Source organism: Penicillium vulpinum, assembly GCF_028829585.1.
Source record: "Penicillium vulpinum strain IBT 29486 chromosome Unknown utg000004l_segment0_segment0, whole genome shotgun sequence".
NCBI lineage: Eukaryota > Fungi > Ascomycota > Eurotiomycetes > Eurotiales > Aspergillaceae > Penicillium > Penicillium vulpinum.
This window is the reverse complement of record NW_026643244.1, coordinates 4,785,268-4,800,313: the sequence shown is the minus strand read 5'-3', so window position 1 is coordinate 4,800,313 and position 15,046 is coordinate 4,785,268. Positions and strand designations below refer to the sequence as shown.

The following is a 15,046-nucleotide window of genomic DNA, read 5'->3' as shown; positions in this document are numbered from 1 at the left end:
AATATCAAGTCCCCTTCAATCACTTCTACTTTGGCCGTTTTCACTTGATTTTTAAAACTTAAGAAATCGAAATTAAAATTAAAACTACTTTGAATATTCATGTCAAAGATGCTCTAGAATATTTGGAACTTTGACTCGGAACAAAGTTCCAGGGCCACGAGACATGTACATATGTATACTAGAAAGCTCGGAATTTAGGACCGAGGGTATAACGTACTTTTTATATTGTACATCCCACATCCCGTATTGGGCGATCAACATTTACGATAATGGTGGCTTACCGGTTATCATGTGTCCATATACCCATATAGTATAGGGTACAGTATTCAAACTATAGGAGTGGGCCCTAGATCGGCATTCATATGACGATATTCATTTCCTTTTAAGACCCGTGTCATCCGTGGTTAGAAATGTCGTAGTAGCGTACAACCACCCAAACCTCCTCCGCCACAACTAGATCTCGGAATTCGGAGAGGGAACGGAAAGCGCCAAAGATGGCAAAAAGTGAAGAAAAGTGAAGAAATTAGGAAATATGGTATATCCGGACGAAAACCTCCATTCTTTGGGTCTTTGCCGCTCTAAACGGCTCGAAGCATTGCCGGGATAACCGGTAAGAGCTTCCATGTCTGGTGACGAAATCCACTATGTGGCTACTAGCCATACAGCTTTGGCGAATGATTGTTGGTCTTGATCGTGGACAAGGGATAGAATTTCGCCCGAAACCGCGTTGCTTATAAACTGCGCTAGATCCCCTTCAGGGTTGTGGTCGCTGTTTACTATACACATTGCCTTCCTCAAACAATACCTAATACATTCTGGACATCTCTTTTATATTAGTAATAGCTTGTACAAAGCTCTCTCATCATGACGCAAACACTCTTGGAGACACCACACCATCCTGGGCGCACTGGACGAGGCTCGGAGAGTGATAGCTCACTCGATGAGATCGCGCAGGAGAAGCAGAATGCGCTGGTGACAACACTCGGCCATCATGGAAAGGACCTCGACAGTTCAGCATCCCCGAAGCGATGGAAGAGTTTCTGGTCGGCATTCCGACACTTGGCGCACTTAACCCCGAAACAAGTCGACGATTTCATGGCGTCATACGTTATCTATAACCTTGACTGGTCCGACGAAAAACAAATGACCGAGTCTCTGGGCCCCAACTACCAAGAAAAAGTCGGCGATTGCTTGAAGTCCTATTACGGAGTCCTGAACCACCTTTGCGCACTCGGCGATGTCGAAAAAATGTACATCCCACCATGGATGAGCCCCAAGTCTAGCGTGCTAGAGAACCAAATCATATACGAGCGCTCAATCGCACAAGACATCGGCCTGGGGGCAGGAATGAAGGTGCTGGATCTGGGCTGCGGCCGTGGGCGCGTCGCTGCCCACATGGCGCAACACACCGGTGCCCAGGTAACGGGCCTCAACATCGACCCGAACCAGGTCGAGCAGGCAACAACCTTCAACCAGGAACATGGGCTCCAGAATAAGTTCGTCACCCAAGATTTCAATGAACTCCCTCTGCCCTTCGCCGACGAGAGCTTCGACGCATTCTATCAGATCCAAGCACTGAGTCTGTGCAAGGACCTTCCCGCTCTATTCCGTGAGATCTTCCGTGTCGTCAAGCCGGGCTCGAAGATCTCCCTGTTGGACTGGATCAGCCTGCCGAATTATGACCCTAGTAATCCGGAGCACGCGGAGCTTATGCGCCGCGTCAAGCCGCTCATCGGTGCTGTTGGTACACCCACGCAGGAAAGTCTCGAGTCGGCGTTGAAGGAAGCTGGGTTTGAGGTTGTGCGGTCAGGGAATGCTAGTATCGACGGTCTCCAGGCCCCGCTTATCGATACTGTCGATGTGTACTTCCGCACCCTGCGCCAGGCTATCCTTGCACTCGTCAAGGTCCATGTGCTGCCGCGACACTTCAAGACCTTGATCAACCGTCTTTGTTTGGATGGTCAGGCTTTCGTTAAGATGGATCGTATGCGTCTGGCTACGACGAGCTATAGTATCATTGCGCAGAAGCCTAAGGCTTAGGCTTGAACAAGTTTTCTGTGACCAGCGCTCGAGACGTGAGAAAGATACCAAAAGCTGTGGTGATCAAGTTGGATCAATCTATATCCAGAGCCCACGCTGCCGCCCCAACGCTATTGCCCTTCATGAATTGGACATCTCGACAGACCATACCCTGTACATTTATAATTAACGGATTTGAAAGCTTTGGGATTTGATGCATGGGGAGTTTTGGTTATTCATTTCACTATTTATATATTTTTCATATGCGTTTCTTGAGCAATATGGAGTATCAAGGGAACCGCATAACTATACGTCTAATAGTTCACAATTACATACTACATTCGAAGATATACTACTTTGTTCTGGATGAATATCAACAATAAATAGACAAATAAAAAGATCAAGTCATAGTCCAACCAAAAAAAGGAAACAGAGAAAAAGGAAAGGTCGTGCCCGGGATCGAACCGGGATTGCTGGTATCAGAAACCAGAGTGATAGCCATTACACTACACAACCAATTGATGCAAGGAGTTGCCGCTTTTAGCTAGAGGAGGTTGTCCTTCAATTTATAGACTAGGTACACCCAGCTAGTCCCTTTTAGGATAATCCCATACACCTTTGCCCCTCTCTATAACCTGGAAATGCTCAGGTCTCCTTTGAGCTGCATCTGCATGGCAGCGTAAACTCAGCACATCTTATCTGCACCATTCCAACCTGCTCCCTCCCCAACCCCCGTGACCGCGGGCCAGTCCCTCCTTACTCTCCAAGCGCCCCCGTAGTTCCCGGCTTTTTCTTCCCCACAAACATATCTCCAATCTACCAGTACTCCCATGTCTCCTTTACCGTCTTCTGTCACGGCGCTGTCTGCGCCGGGAAAAGTCCTCTTAACTGGTGGCTATCTCGTGCTAGACCGCGGCTACACGGGCACTGTGTTTGCGCTCGATGCCCGCATCCATGTTATTGTCCAGCAGTTGAGGAGGGGTCACCGCCGCGGGGCCTCAGGATCTGGGCCTGCTCCTGGCGTCGACACGCTATCCAACTCGGGCGCTGAGGACCTGGACGGGGAGCATACCGTTGTTGTGCGTTCCCCGCAGTTTGTCGATGCGGTGTGGGAATATGGTGTGCAGCGATGTGGGAATGGTGGGGGTGTCAAGGTCATCCAGAAGGGAGATGGGTATGCTTGGCTAAAACACACTCTCTCTTTGCGCGAGATTAATTGACTAATATCACATTGTTTTTCTTTAGACCGCGAAACCCCTTTGTGGAGACCTCTCTCAGTTATGCATTGACTTATATCAGCTACGTTGCTGATTCTAAGGACTTCGGCTCCCTGTCTGTCACCATCATGGCTGACAGCGACTATTACTCGGAAACCACTGCCTCCAAGAGCTCGGCCTCGCAAGGGCGTGGCGGGCGCTTTGTCAATTTCGGCGTTCCTCTTTTCGAAGCCCACAAGACAGGATTGGGCTCTTCGGCTGCTCTGGTTACTGCGCTTGTCTCCGCCTTGGTCATTCACCGCACCATGCAGCCAGAAGACCTCGGTGCTGGTCGGGATAAACTCCATAACCTCGCTCAAGCGGCCCACTGCGCAGCCCAGGGTAAAGTCGGATCTGGATTCGATGTTGCTAGCGCGGTCTACGGTTCTTGCCTCTATCGACGGTTCTCGCCGTCAATCCTGGAATCTCTCGGCGATGTAGGCTCGGCTGGTTTCGAGGAGCGTCTGTTCCCCATCGTGGAAGACTCTGATCCTGAGCATCCATGGGACACCGAGTGTGTTGACTTTGGCATGCAGCTCCCCCGCGGGATGCAGCTGGTTCTGTGCGACGTGGATTGTGGTTCCCAGACGCCCTCGATGGTCAAGAAGGTTCTCGAATGGCGGAATAATAATCGCAAGGAAGCGGATATTCTCTGGGCTAGCCTCCAGAATAACAACGAGCGACTGCGTCAAGAGCTCAAGCGCCAGGCTCAACACCCCGATGCTAATCCCGAAGGCGACTTTTCTGATATTCGCACCCTTATTCAGCGGACACGCCAGCATATTCGCACATTGACCCGCCGGACGGGCGTCCCCATTGAGCCGAGTGTACAAACCGAGCTGTTAGACAGTGTTTCGGAGATCGAAGGTGTCATCGGCGGTGTCGTCCCGGGGGCTGGAGGATACGATGCCATCGCGCTCCTGATCCAGGATGATCCTACTGTAATTGCGCGTCTGAGAGATCATCTTGCGAACTGGACGAGCACAATCGAGGATGACTTTGGAGGGAAGATCGGCAACGTACGACTGTTAGGCGTGCAGCACGGCTCCGAAGGTGCGAAGAACGAAATGCTGGAGCAATATGCCGGTTGGGTCTAGGTTGCTCTCTCTCTGGTTTTAAAACAAGGCAACCGGTGTCCCACATCGTGACCATGACTTATCAACAACGTGTCTCGGCTACCACCTTAGCCTCCCCTATTGCATCTTGGGCCGGACCCTCCAGAAAATATACAGGCCTGTAGGATAATTAATTGCATGAATCATGGCTGAAACATCGACTTCGGATGGATGTTCCTATCTTTTACACTCCTATCTGTGTGCTCCGTCAGTACCCACCTATCTGCGTCCTTTCATCTTCAGACTTATCCCCCTGCATATGCACCACGAGTCCCATGCTTGGCCGAGAGTTCTCTTTTTTTTTCCCGATGTCCTCCTATGTGTTACTGTGGCCTGTTTGCCGGGTATTTCGATTTAGGCTGGACTGCTTTCAAGGCAACGAACTGCGGTTAATATTCTTCGGCTTCATGATACCTAGTATATGAGATATTGAATATATATAGAATTCACTTTGCATTTTATGGTGACAGTGAAACGGAGAGTGAAACAGTGACTACTGCATGTATATTGTAGTCATGAGATCTTAACCGTCGTACGGAGTACATAGTACAGAGATACATATGTGGAGAAAATGACCTGTCCATGCAACTATCCAGATGTCTAGATCTACATACACTATTAAACGTAGCATACAAACAAGCTCAATGGTCTTCTAACTAATTTCCCCGGATCTTCAATTGATATTCTTTACTGAATATGTTTTATAATGACATCTAAGTACTAAATTATTAAGAGGGGTTTTTTTTTTTCTTTCACCCAAAAATAGGGGAAATATTTTGGGTGCAGTTTCAACCAGTCAAGAAGTCTGTTAGGCTTGCAGATCCCCTTTTGCCTTCTTTCTCCCTCTTCAACTTACTCAATATAAACTGAATATCATTTCGGAGGTACATATATGTACAGCCATTTCATCCACACTAGTTGAGGTATTATCACTGCGCCTCCCGCTCTTGACTCCTCACATCATTCTCTCTCCCTCTACCTCCTCCCATTCCAGCTCTCAAGAACACCCATTTCCAAAAAACCCCCCCGTTGACAGTGCCCCTTTTCCCACGGGGAAAAGTCAATTGTCTGCCATCGGGGCATCCTAAAAATGTCTACAACCGATCACCCGGAGTCGGGGCTAAACACCAACAGAGATACTAGCCAACCCCCAATCACTACATCTCCGCAGGACCAACAGACGCCAGCACCAACCACGGAGCTCCAAGCCCAACAAGACCTCGTCGCTGATACGTCCATCTCATCCGTCCATGATCAAACACCCGCGAACCAGACCCAAACCCACCCCGCAACTGGTCCCAGTGGCGAAACCGAATCCGCCCCCGTGACAACACCACCGACCACAGCCAACTCTCCTCAAACCGTCACTGACAACACATCAGCTGTCCCGCTGGCACAAGACACTACACCGCCTTCAATGGAGACCGACGAGTTAAAGACTGTCCCCGAGACCTCGACAGAGCACTCCGATGACGGCTCTGGGAAGGAACTTGAGGATGATGCTGGCCCGTCGCTGGTGATCACTTTGCTGTTGACAACAGGATCGCGGCACCCGTTTACTATCGATGGAAAATATCTAAAGAAGCGATCAGTGAATGTCGAGAACTCCGATCCATTCCTGATGAGCGTCTACACGCTTAAGGAGTTGATCTGGCGCGAATGGAGATCCGGTAAGAGTTTACAGAGTTTACCCCGACCCAGACTTCTACATGGGTATTGGATGGGCAGAATTCATCTTGATATGAAATCCTGTGAGATAAGAATAGCTAAGCTAACGCTATTGTCGACGCAGATTGGGAGACCCGTCCTTCCTCACCAAGCTCGATCCGTCTTATTTCGTTCGGGAAGTTGTTGGATGATAAGGCGCCTGTTTCTGGTATGTTTCCTCATATTTTCATGGTTAATATGGTTATAAACACTATACTAACAAACCGACTAGACTCCAAGTTCAGCAAAGAACATCCAAATGTCGTCCATATGACTGTCAAGCCGCAAGAAGTCGTTGACGAGGAAGATGCAAAGGGAGCGAAGGCACAGTACACCCGGGAGCGCGAAGCTAGCGAGCGTAGTCCTGGATGTCGATGCGTGATTCTATAATCTAATCTCGCTGCCCCAGCTACGGGTCTGAAGTGTGAACGGTCTGCTCCAGGCAATGCTGTTGTTGCTTACATCCTTCAAACTTGATACCCAACCTTTCCTTCCTTGTCCATCTTCCGCCAACCCCTCCAACCACCATCTACCTGCCATTGCAGCGATATGCCTCATTCTGCCTGGACGCAGAATCAACATTTCTGTTTTGCCGAGCCATGAGCGCTCCGGAAGCGGCGTTTGGACATTTCTTTCTTCTGGCTGGACTTCCATCCTGGGAGCATGGGTTTCGACTTGTTTCTCTTATTTCTGTGCCATGTTCTGGCCCGTCCGCTTGTTCTCTCATCGCCATATCGTCTGCATGCCGGCCTCAATTCATCTACCCATGGATCTCCTCGATCGGAGTGCTTTATGTTTCCTTTTCGTGTCTTCCGAGGGCTCGATCTGAGATTTATTCTTTGCTTTTCGCATTGCTGCTGTCACCATTATTCTTACTCGACTGCCCGATTTCTCGATATATACCCCCTCCAATCCGACTTTCCTTTTCTTTGTGCTCTATCATTTTCCCTGTATGGTTCCTTTTCTCATGGATTTCTGTGTACTTACGACTTTGACTCCCCTTCTTTCTTGCTATCCCTCATTTTCTTGCGTTTCTCTCCTTGTGCTTGCTTTTTTAAACCGCCTACGGTGGTTAGTCGTAGTGTATAGGGTGTTTTGGAGAAGGTTGACATGTTCTTTGCCATATATTAAATAACTTCTAAAGTGCCTATATATCTCCACGGTCTTGGCTGTAAGGCACTCGAGGTCGACGATTAATTCGGAGTAGTATGTTATTGATTGATAAGTACTGTAGAGATAACCTTGGAAGTACTGTAGAATCCTGAATAATATTACTGTTGGAGGTGGTTCCGCCAAATTGCTTAGAGATAGATCATGGATTGATTCAATATATCAAGAGTACTGCACTGCCCTGATCACAGACAGACAGATAAATCCGAAATTCATCAAGTCCAGTGATCTATCATTCTATTTGACGACGTAAGGTGGGAGTATGGCGAGGGACGTAAGAGGAGAATAGTCGAACACATCGACATAGAAAAGCAGGCAAACAAAAGAACACCATATCATCAAAGCCATTAGAAATCCATCTTGAGCCTCTTCTCCATCTCATCATGGAAAGCAGGCGGCTCACGGAGGTCATCACCTAAAGCAACCAAGTCAGCCAAAAACACATCCAACCAAAGACCGCCCTAAAATAAGAACCCAACATACCATGGTAAATATCCTCCCACTGAACCTCAGTATCCCGACCTCCAATAACGAGAATATCCTCATGAACATTCCCACCCCGCACACCGCCAAGCACAGCAGGCCGGAAAGTCCCATCCCGAACAATCTTCAGCTCCATACCACGACGAACAGGCTCAGCAATTCCGTACGCCCGACGCAGTCCCTCCATCTTCAAGGCATCCTGTGTCGCCCGCCACGCGATAAGTCGTGCCTCGAGGGGGTGCGTAGATGACGGCACATCGCCGCTGGAGTTAGTGGACGACGCGTGCGCGGTGGCGGTCTGCGTGAGCTTGTTGCGGAGCGTATCCGGTAGGCCGGGGGCGGAGGGAGCGCCTTTGGATGGGCGGGGTGCTTGGATGCCTGCTCCTTGCCGGGTTGTGAGGTTGCTAGTTTGTGTTGCGTTGCCGCTTGGGGGGGCGATGCGGAGGGACTGGAGTTTTTTGGTCAGTTTTGTGCCTTTAGGATTGGGGGTTGGAGTGGGATCGAGTGTGTAGAGGATGAGGCTCTGAGATAGTGATGGTGGTTCCAGATGCTTGCTTATGGGCTGGACTCTAGGGTGAGGTCCGTAGCTTGATAACGTACCATGATGACGGATGGATAATGCTAAGACTTGGGGTTTAAGGGTCGAAATTACAAATTTGGCAAGTCTGGGTGTGGATTCAAAGCTCGGAAAGGAGATAAAAAAAGTAAAAACAAGAGCAAAGGGGACGATGTAGATGACACCGCCGATGATGCTTCAGGCAGAGAGAAGCAGCGCGGCCAGCTCCTACGACAGCCGAGAAAAACCAACAACGCAACAATCCAGTCCCAACATACAATCACGTGCCACCCACTCCGCCGGGCCAACTCAATTCTAGCGCGATATTCTTGACCTACCGGAAGGGGAAACAAATCGCTCTCAACACACCATCCAAAATGTCCCAATTAATTTCCCCGATAGCCCTCCGGACCCTACGGACTCTGATCCACCGTCCTGCGGTCTCCTCACCCCTCTGCCGCACCATCACCACATCACCCGCTACCTCCTTCGCCTCGAAACAATCTCCCATCACCTCCCGCCTCAACTTCCACCCCGTCTTCCGCACAGCTGCCCTCGGCCTCTCCACTGTGCCAAAGCGGCAATTCTCCAGCTCGCCTATCATCCAAGCTACGTACAACCAGGTCCGGCGCGGGATCCGAACTGGACAGCGGGCTCGCCGTGGTGGATCGCCTGCGCTGAAGGGTACGCCTGGTTTGAAGGGTGTTTGTCTGAAGACTGGTGTTACCAAGCCCAAGAAGCCCAACTCTGGCGAGAGGAAGGTTGCAAGAGTGCGGTTGAGTTCTGGGAAGGTTATTACTGCTTATATTCCTGGTGAAGGTAAGATTTACTTGCAATTGATTTGGATTGGATTCTATTGGCATTGGAACTAGAATCAGGATTCTGTTCAGGTGCTAGTGCTTCTATTCCTGGGATTATTGGCTAATTTCCTTGTACAGGCCACAACATCCAGCAGCACAGTGTTGTCCAGGTCCGTGGTGGACGTGCTCAAGATTGTCCTGGTGTGAAGTATACCCTTGTTCGTGGTGCTATGGATTTGGTAAGTCCTTTTTTTTGCTTCTGTTTTTATATACCCACTGTCGGGGTGTAGGTCTAGATCTTTTACTGATTGTATGTCACTAGGGTGGTGTTGGAAGCCGCATGACGAGTCGCTCGAAGTACGGTGCGAAGAAGCCGAAGACCAACTAAGATGGATTCGGGGATACAGGTTGATCATGATTGACCTGCTGTGAGATTATACAATTTTGGCTTTGTTTGATCAACTGCTGTATAAGAGATAACCTGGGTACTTTGGATTTGGCTTTTTGTGCTCTTCGCTGAGCATGCTCTTTCTGTTCATATTTGCATGTAACACTACGGATTGCGATTGTTTATTTTCATATCATCTCTTTCGATATTCAAACTCTTAAGTCAACTGGATTGACATCTTTGACCTTTTTTTAAGAGGTATAGAAAATGGTTCCAGGAATACCACTTTACTCCGGACCTGGGCAACGAAACAAACCCCAAACAAGGATCGACGCCCGAAAACCCATAGTAAGACATCTCAGACATTGGATTAAAACATCCTGGGGGTAACGCGATAATGGGAATCAAAATGAAATAGTTAGAAGGTAACTCTGCAGCTTTTTTTCGCCCAAGCAGGGCGGAGTCGAATAGAATATTGCTTCATCCAGGTGTATATTCACCACGAACAGAGTAGTGGGTAAAGTGCATGCGATTTGACTGAGGTTTTGCAGTTACCGCGCAAATGGGTGACACTGTCAGCCCCCAAAATGCACAGCGCTTGGCATCAAGACAAGACAACCGACCCGCGCATTGTCCATTGTCGCTAATAAGGAAACAATTGGGTCATCTGTGGATAGACCCAGAGGGATTGGACAAGATAACGTAAATCAGTCGTATTTCTTCTCCCATCCGTTCGGCTTCTCCATCTTGGTGATATCGAACCAATGTTTGGTGCCTGTATCACAATTAGTTTTGCACTAGAGGTATAGATAGGGTTATGGACATACAAGAATAATCCTTCCAATCGAAGTTATCTTTCGGTTGGCAAGAACATCTCAAGTCCAAGCGTTTCTTTTCTTCTGTGGGACAATGCGTGAATGGGACATGGTAGTAAGCGATGTCATCCCAGAAGTGGATTTCGTCTTTCTTTAACATCAGAGAAGCGGCGATAGAGTGAACCGGTGCATCGCCCCATCGCTCATAGAAGAAACCACCGTCCTTGTCCAAAGACGTGAAATAGTCAATGTATGCGTCGGATCGCAGCCACTCTAAGCTTCCAATCTCAAAGTTTGACCACTGGTAGAAAGGTTAGCGAGGTTGTAGTTTAACCCAATTCGAAATTGGAAGTCCTTACGAAGTGGCAGTTGTTATAAGTTTCTCCGCCGTCATTGCTGATGAATTCCATGGCATTCCCCTCAGAGACATACTCGGGGTGATTGCCTGTGAACTTCTTCACGCTGTCCCACAAAGTAGGAATGGTCGCCACATACTCGTACAGACTGATGACAAAGCTGTACTTCTTCTTGTTCTCCTTCATGAAGCGGAACGGATCGGAGTCGATGTCACAGAAGAGCTCAACGCTAGGCTCAACGCGCCAGTAGTACTCATAGTTCAGCATAAGCGGGTGGCGGAAGAAGAACCCGGACTCATAACGGCACATATGGCGGTAACTCTCCGAACCGCCGTAAATGATCTTCTTGCGGTCCATCTCCAGTCGCGCCTCTTTAGCCTTGTCCTGGTCGATCCACTCTGGGTAAGACCAGTGTTCCTCGGGGATGACACCATAATGAGTGGTGCCTGAGACCAATGCGGTGGTCAATTTCTTGAACTCTTCATTGAACTCATCGTCATTCAGGAACACCCAATCATAGTTGTAGTTGTGGTTGAAACGGTCTTCGATTGTTCGAATGGACCGGACCATGTCCCAAAGGTCGGAGTTGCGCGCGAGGGTGACAAAGGTGGCATTTACACGTTCGCCATGATGTGAGCCGGTCACTTGTGGTTTTTGCGACTTGACTGAGTCGTATGTGGGTGGGGTCTTGGGTGCAGGAGCGGTTAACCCGGTGGTAGGAATCGGGAGGGAGGATTTTGAGACGAAGAAGAAGACCGCCAACGCCTAGTCAACGTTAGCAACAAATATTCGTGAGCATGGAAGAAAGTCTTACCACGACCGCAAAGATTAGGTAGCGCGCATATCGAATGGAGATAGACATGGTGATGTGGGGGGTAATGATGATTCCCCGTTAAGTGGCAACCTTGGAAGGAAACAACAGATGTCAGACCGGGGTGGTTGGAACCAATCCAGCTTAAAAAGCGAGCGACATTAATAGAAAATGAGATACGAGCGAAAATAAGCAGTAAGAAGCCTCCACTGGAAATCCCAAAGGTGTTTTAGGGGGAGGGGGGAGATTAAAGGTTGAAAAGACGAAAGGCCGCGCAAGACAATGATAACCGCTTTCAGCCACTTGGGGGTGTTACCCAACTTGAGACATTCTAGTACTCAGGGGATATTATTAGGTACGAAGGGTGGGTTTGAAAAATCCATCACTGATCCTGGAGGCGATGATGTCAATTCCACCTATAAAAAAGAGAAAAAAAAAAGGGAAAGGATTCTCGTTCATATAAAAGTTCCAGGTGTAATATCTCTTGTTGACTTGTTGACTCGTTGTTATTATCCGAGTATATATACATGTCGTTATAGGGTCATAGTGTGCAACATAGACTCCAAAGCCTCAAAATAGCCCTATAACATACTTTCTCTTCTTTATCTTTCTTGATATCTCTTTACCTATATTGAAGGCCGAAAGCTGTACATCAGAGAGAAGATCGACACTGTGGCTTGGCAGAAAAGTACATTTATGCCTGAGGCATCCGCACTCCAGAACTTCCCGTCTATCGATCGCACCTTTCCTCAACTTCGCCCCCCCACCTAAGTCATTCACCTCCCCACCTCTTTCCTGTTCTTCCTCATCCAGAGGATGGCTTTCTTTGGTTTTGATACAACCCTACCCAGGGACCGTAATGGTCCAGGGGCAAGAGGGTTCTTCGAAAACCCAGATCCCTTTGCCGATATTGCTCGAGCTAATGCGCTGGGAGATGACGACGTGTGAGCTTCACTTTTTTTAGTAGCTTGGAATGGGCCATTATGCTCATCATAATTTAGGATTGATTTCGAGGATACCTACGATGGTCTTGGAGACCAGCTCCCCGACGACCAAGACGAGTTCAACGATGACACGTTTGGCACATCCAGCGCCGATAAATCCGTTGGCAGAGACTTCGACTTCTTTGGGAAAACCGCGCAGGTTTCCGACGCCATTGGCGAGGAGCAGGTTCGCTTTAGCCTACAAAATCCCAATGCAGGCCGAGTCGCTCCCCAGCCCGCCCAAGTTCCTGTTCAGCCGACCGCCCCCCAGACCACCAAGCGCTCAGGCTATGAGAAGTACTCGGATCCCGGCTATATTCCAGACCTGCAAGCCAAATCTAGTGTTTGGGGTGTCTCGCAGAAGAAACCCGAACCCGCCTCTGCTGTCGCTGCCGCTGCCCCCAGCCGGAAGATGATGAGCTTGGAAGAGGTTGAGGCACAGATGCGTTATCATGGTCATAATACCGCGACTCCAGCCGCAGAAGCCTTTTTGCGATCCATGGTGGAGCAGCCTCAATTCCCATCTCAGCTCCAGCACCTCCAGACGCTTCCTGATGGGTTCCCTCTGGTGCCTCCAGAGTTCATCCAGGCGCAGATGAAACAGGGCCACCTCCCCCCGCAAATGCCACACCCACCTCCTGGTATGCCAGAGCTCTATGGCGGCCCCGGACATATGCCACCTAGTGGGCCGTTGCATATGATGCAGAATACCAACCTCCCCCCGCAAAACCTGCCGCCTCCTGGCCCGCGCCATGGTCCACACCAGGCCCAGCGCCCCCAGCGCCCTCAGCAACCCCAGCAGCCTCAGCAACCTCTTCAACACCAGCAAGTGCTGCCACCTACCCGAAGCTCCAACAATGGAATGCCGGTGATCACCAACCCGCAGCAACTCATGCATCTCACAGAAGAGCAGCGTAACACTTATTTGGTAGAGGATGCTAAGCGGGCAAAGCGCAACCACAAGATCTTCCTCCTCTCTCGAGGCAATGGCCTGATGACACCTCAGGACAAGAATTTCATCACCCGTATCCAGTTGCAACAGCTGGTCGCGGCTGCTGGAAATATCGCAGATGCGGATCCCGAGGCCGTGCTGGCGGAAGACTTCTACTATCAGGTTTATAGCCAGATTCGTGGCGCACCGCGCCAGCACCCCCACCAGCCCCTTGGCCACTTTGCCCAGACTTATCTGCTCCAGACTGGTAACCGGCTCGGCGGGCATCGTCGGGGAAACTTCCAGAGTGCGGATAACCACATGCAGCGAATGCAGCAGCAGGTCCAGCGTGCTGTCGAGGCAGCAAAGGCCAAGCCTAAGAATAAGCAGCTCATCATTGAGGGAAGTTTGGGCAAGATCTCATTTAGCAATGCCAAGGCCCCCAAACCGATGTTGAATATTAAGCGCCCTGATAGCTCAGAGGGACCTAAGCCCAAAAAGCAGTCGGATCTGAGTCTCAGTGACCGCAAATCGATTCTTACGAATCTCGAAGGTGTTTACAGTGCATTGATGGCAATGGAAGATATGGAGCGCACGATGCCACCACCCCCCGAGGAAGGCGACGCCGAGGCAATCCAAGAACACATGGAATGGAGACAAAAACTTCACTCGCTCAACCAGAAGTTGTGGAGGTCATTGAAGGTGATGGAACCAATTGTGCCCAACTCGACTACGCCACACCCCTTCATCGCATTCTTGTCATACCCTAAGGGCAAGAAGGCCATTCCTCGCATCTTCCGTCACATTGACCAGGAACAGCGTGTCACTATCCTCACCATGATTGTCGTCCATCTAGATAGCCTTGATGTGGTCCGTCTTGCTCAGCCCGTGCCAGGCGAGGCCCAGCCATCGCTCGGTGTGCGTGAAGCCATTGACCTGTTCTCACTAGCCGTCATGCCCTGCCTTTTGGGATACGTGAACGAGGCCCCATTCAACATCATTATTGGTCTTTTGGGATTGGTTATCAACCAAACCCATGTGCAGACAGTGGCTCGCACTAAGGTTGGATTGGGCATTTTGACTATGCTGCTCAGTCGTGCCGAGATCGTTAAGGAGGCTGGTCAGGCTTCCGAGCACGATTGGCAACAGTGGGTTGAGAAGTTCAACGTGCTATTCGATACTTTGGAACTCGGATTGAATGAGATTTTCCCCGGATCGATCAGCTCCGGCGACGATATGTATGTGTGGCAGTTCCTTGCTGCCGTGGGCATTGGCGCCAGCCCTGAGCAGCAGCAGCGCCTAGTTATTGCCGTTAAGTAAGTCTTCCATTTCGATCTAGTATAGAGAAACAGTGCTAATCCATTTTTTTCCCTACAGGGACCGTGTCATGGAAACTGTGGGTTACAGCAAGACCCTTCCTGCCGACATGGGCAGTCAACGCCTGAACAATGTCAACCTTTTCATGCGGGCCATTGGTCTGGATGTTGAGCTCCTTGGTTAAAGAAAAGGAAATAGTCAACAGTTATTTTCTGGGCTATTTTGATTTTCAGCCTTGGATATTTACATCACTTCTCGAGCTCACCCAGACCTGAATTAGCCCTAAGGCCTTGAGTAATGGTCTCATGGCGTTGCTGAATGCAACACACTTTCTACACA

General features: G+C 49.6%; 7 protein-coding genes across 7 annotated transcripts; 5 read left to right on the top strand and 2 right to left on the bottom strand.

The window, feature by feature from the left end:
- Positions 1-864: 864 nt before the first annotated feature.
- On the top strand, positions 865-2,040 carry N7479_010282 (class I SAM-dependent methyltransferase; the record flags this gene model as incomplete). Its single annotated transcript, XM_057257973.1, has 1 exon — positions 865-2,040. The coding sequence occupies one exon, from the start codon at positions 865-867 to the stop codon at positions 2,038-2,040; it is 1,176 nt and encodes a 391-aa protein (XP_057105431.1).
- Positions 2,041-2,849: 809 nt separating this feature from the next.
- On the top strand, positions 2,850-4,372 carry erg8 (phosphomevalonate kinase; the record flags this gene model as incomplete). The annotated part of the gene is made up of 2 exons (XM_057257972.1): positions 2,850-3,193; positions 3,265-4,372. 2 exons carry the CDS (start codon positions 2,850-2,852, stop codon positions 4,370-4,372), a joined length of 1,452 nt encoding a protein of 483 aa, XP_057105430.1.
- A 1,108-nt stretch (positions 4,373-5,480) lies between these two features.
- N7479_010280 (uncharacterized protein) lies at positions 5,481-6,487 on the top strand (the record flags this gene model as incomplete). The annotated part of the gene is made up of 3 exons (XM_057257971.1): positions 5,481-6,060; positions 6,183-6,266; positions 6,330-6,487. 3 exons carry the CDS (start codon positions 5,481-5,483, stop codon positions 6,485-6,487), a joined length of 822 nt encoding a protein of 273 aa, XP_057105429.1.
- Positions 6,488-7,531: 1,044 nt separating this feature from the next.
- N7479_010279 (proteasome maturation protein) lies at positions 7,532-8,353 on the bottom strand (the record flags this gene model as incomplete). The annotated part of the gene is made up of 3 exons (XM_057257970.1): positions 7,532-7,682; positions 7,751-8,198; positions 8,351-8,353. The coding sequence occupies 3 exons, from the start codon at positions 8,351-8,353 to the stop codon at positions 7,615-7,617; spliced, it is 519 nt and encodes a 172-aa protein (XP_057105428.1). The 3' UTR covers positions 7,532-7,614.
- A 330-nt stretch (positions 8,354-8,683) lies between these two features.
- Positions 8,684-9,494, top strand: N7479_010278 (mitochondrial 37S ribosomal protein uS12m; the record flags this gene model as incomplete). Its single annotated transcript, XM_057257969.1, has 3 exons — positions 8,684-9,125; positions 9,245-9,345; positions 9,429-9,494. 3 exons carry the CDS (start codon positions 8,684-8,686, stop codon positions 9,492-9,494), a joined length of 609 nt encoding a protein of 202 aa, XP_057105427.1.
- A 707-nt stretch (positions 9,495-10,201) lies between these two features.
- N7479_010277 (glycosyltransferase family 15 protein) lies at positions 10,202-11,527 on the bottom strand (the record flags this gene model as incomplete). Its single annotated transcript, XM_057257968.1, has 4 exons — positions 10,202-10,269; positions 10,322-10,610; positions 10,669-11,430; positions 11,480-11,527. The coding sequence occupies 4 exons, from the start codon at positions 11,525-11,527 to the stop codon at positions 10,202-10,204; spliced, it is 1,167 nt and encodes a 388-aa protein (XP_057105426.1).
- Positions 11,528-12,292: 765 nt separating this feature from the next.
- N7479_010276 (deadenylation-dependent mRNA-decapping factor PAT1) lies at positions 12,293-14,891 on the top strand (the record flags this gene model as incomplete). Its single annotated transcript, XM_057257967.1, has 3 exons — positions 12,293-12,420; positions 12,478-14,706; positions 14,768-14,891. The coding sequence occupies 3 exons, from the start codon at positions 12,293-12,295 to the stop codon at positions 14,889-14,891; spliced, it is 2,481 nt and encodes an 826-aa protein (XP_057105425.1).
- Positions 14,892-15,046: the final 155 nt, after the last annotated feature.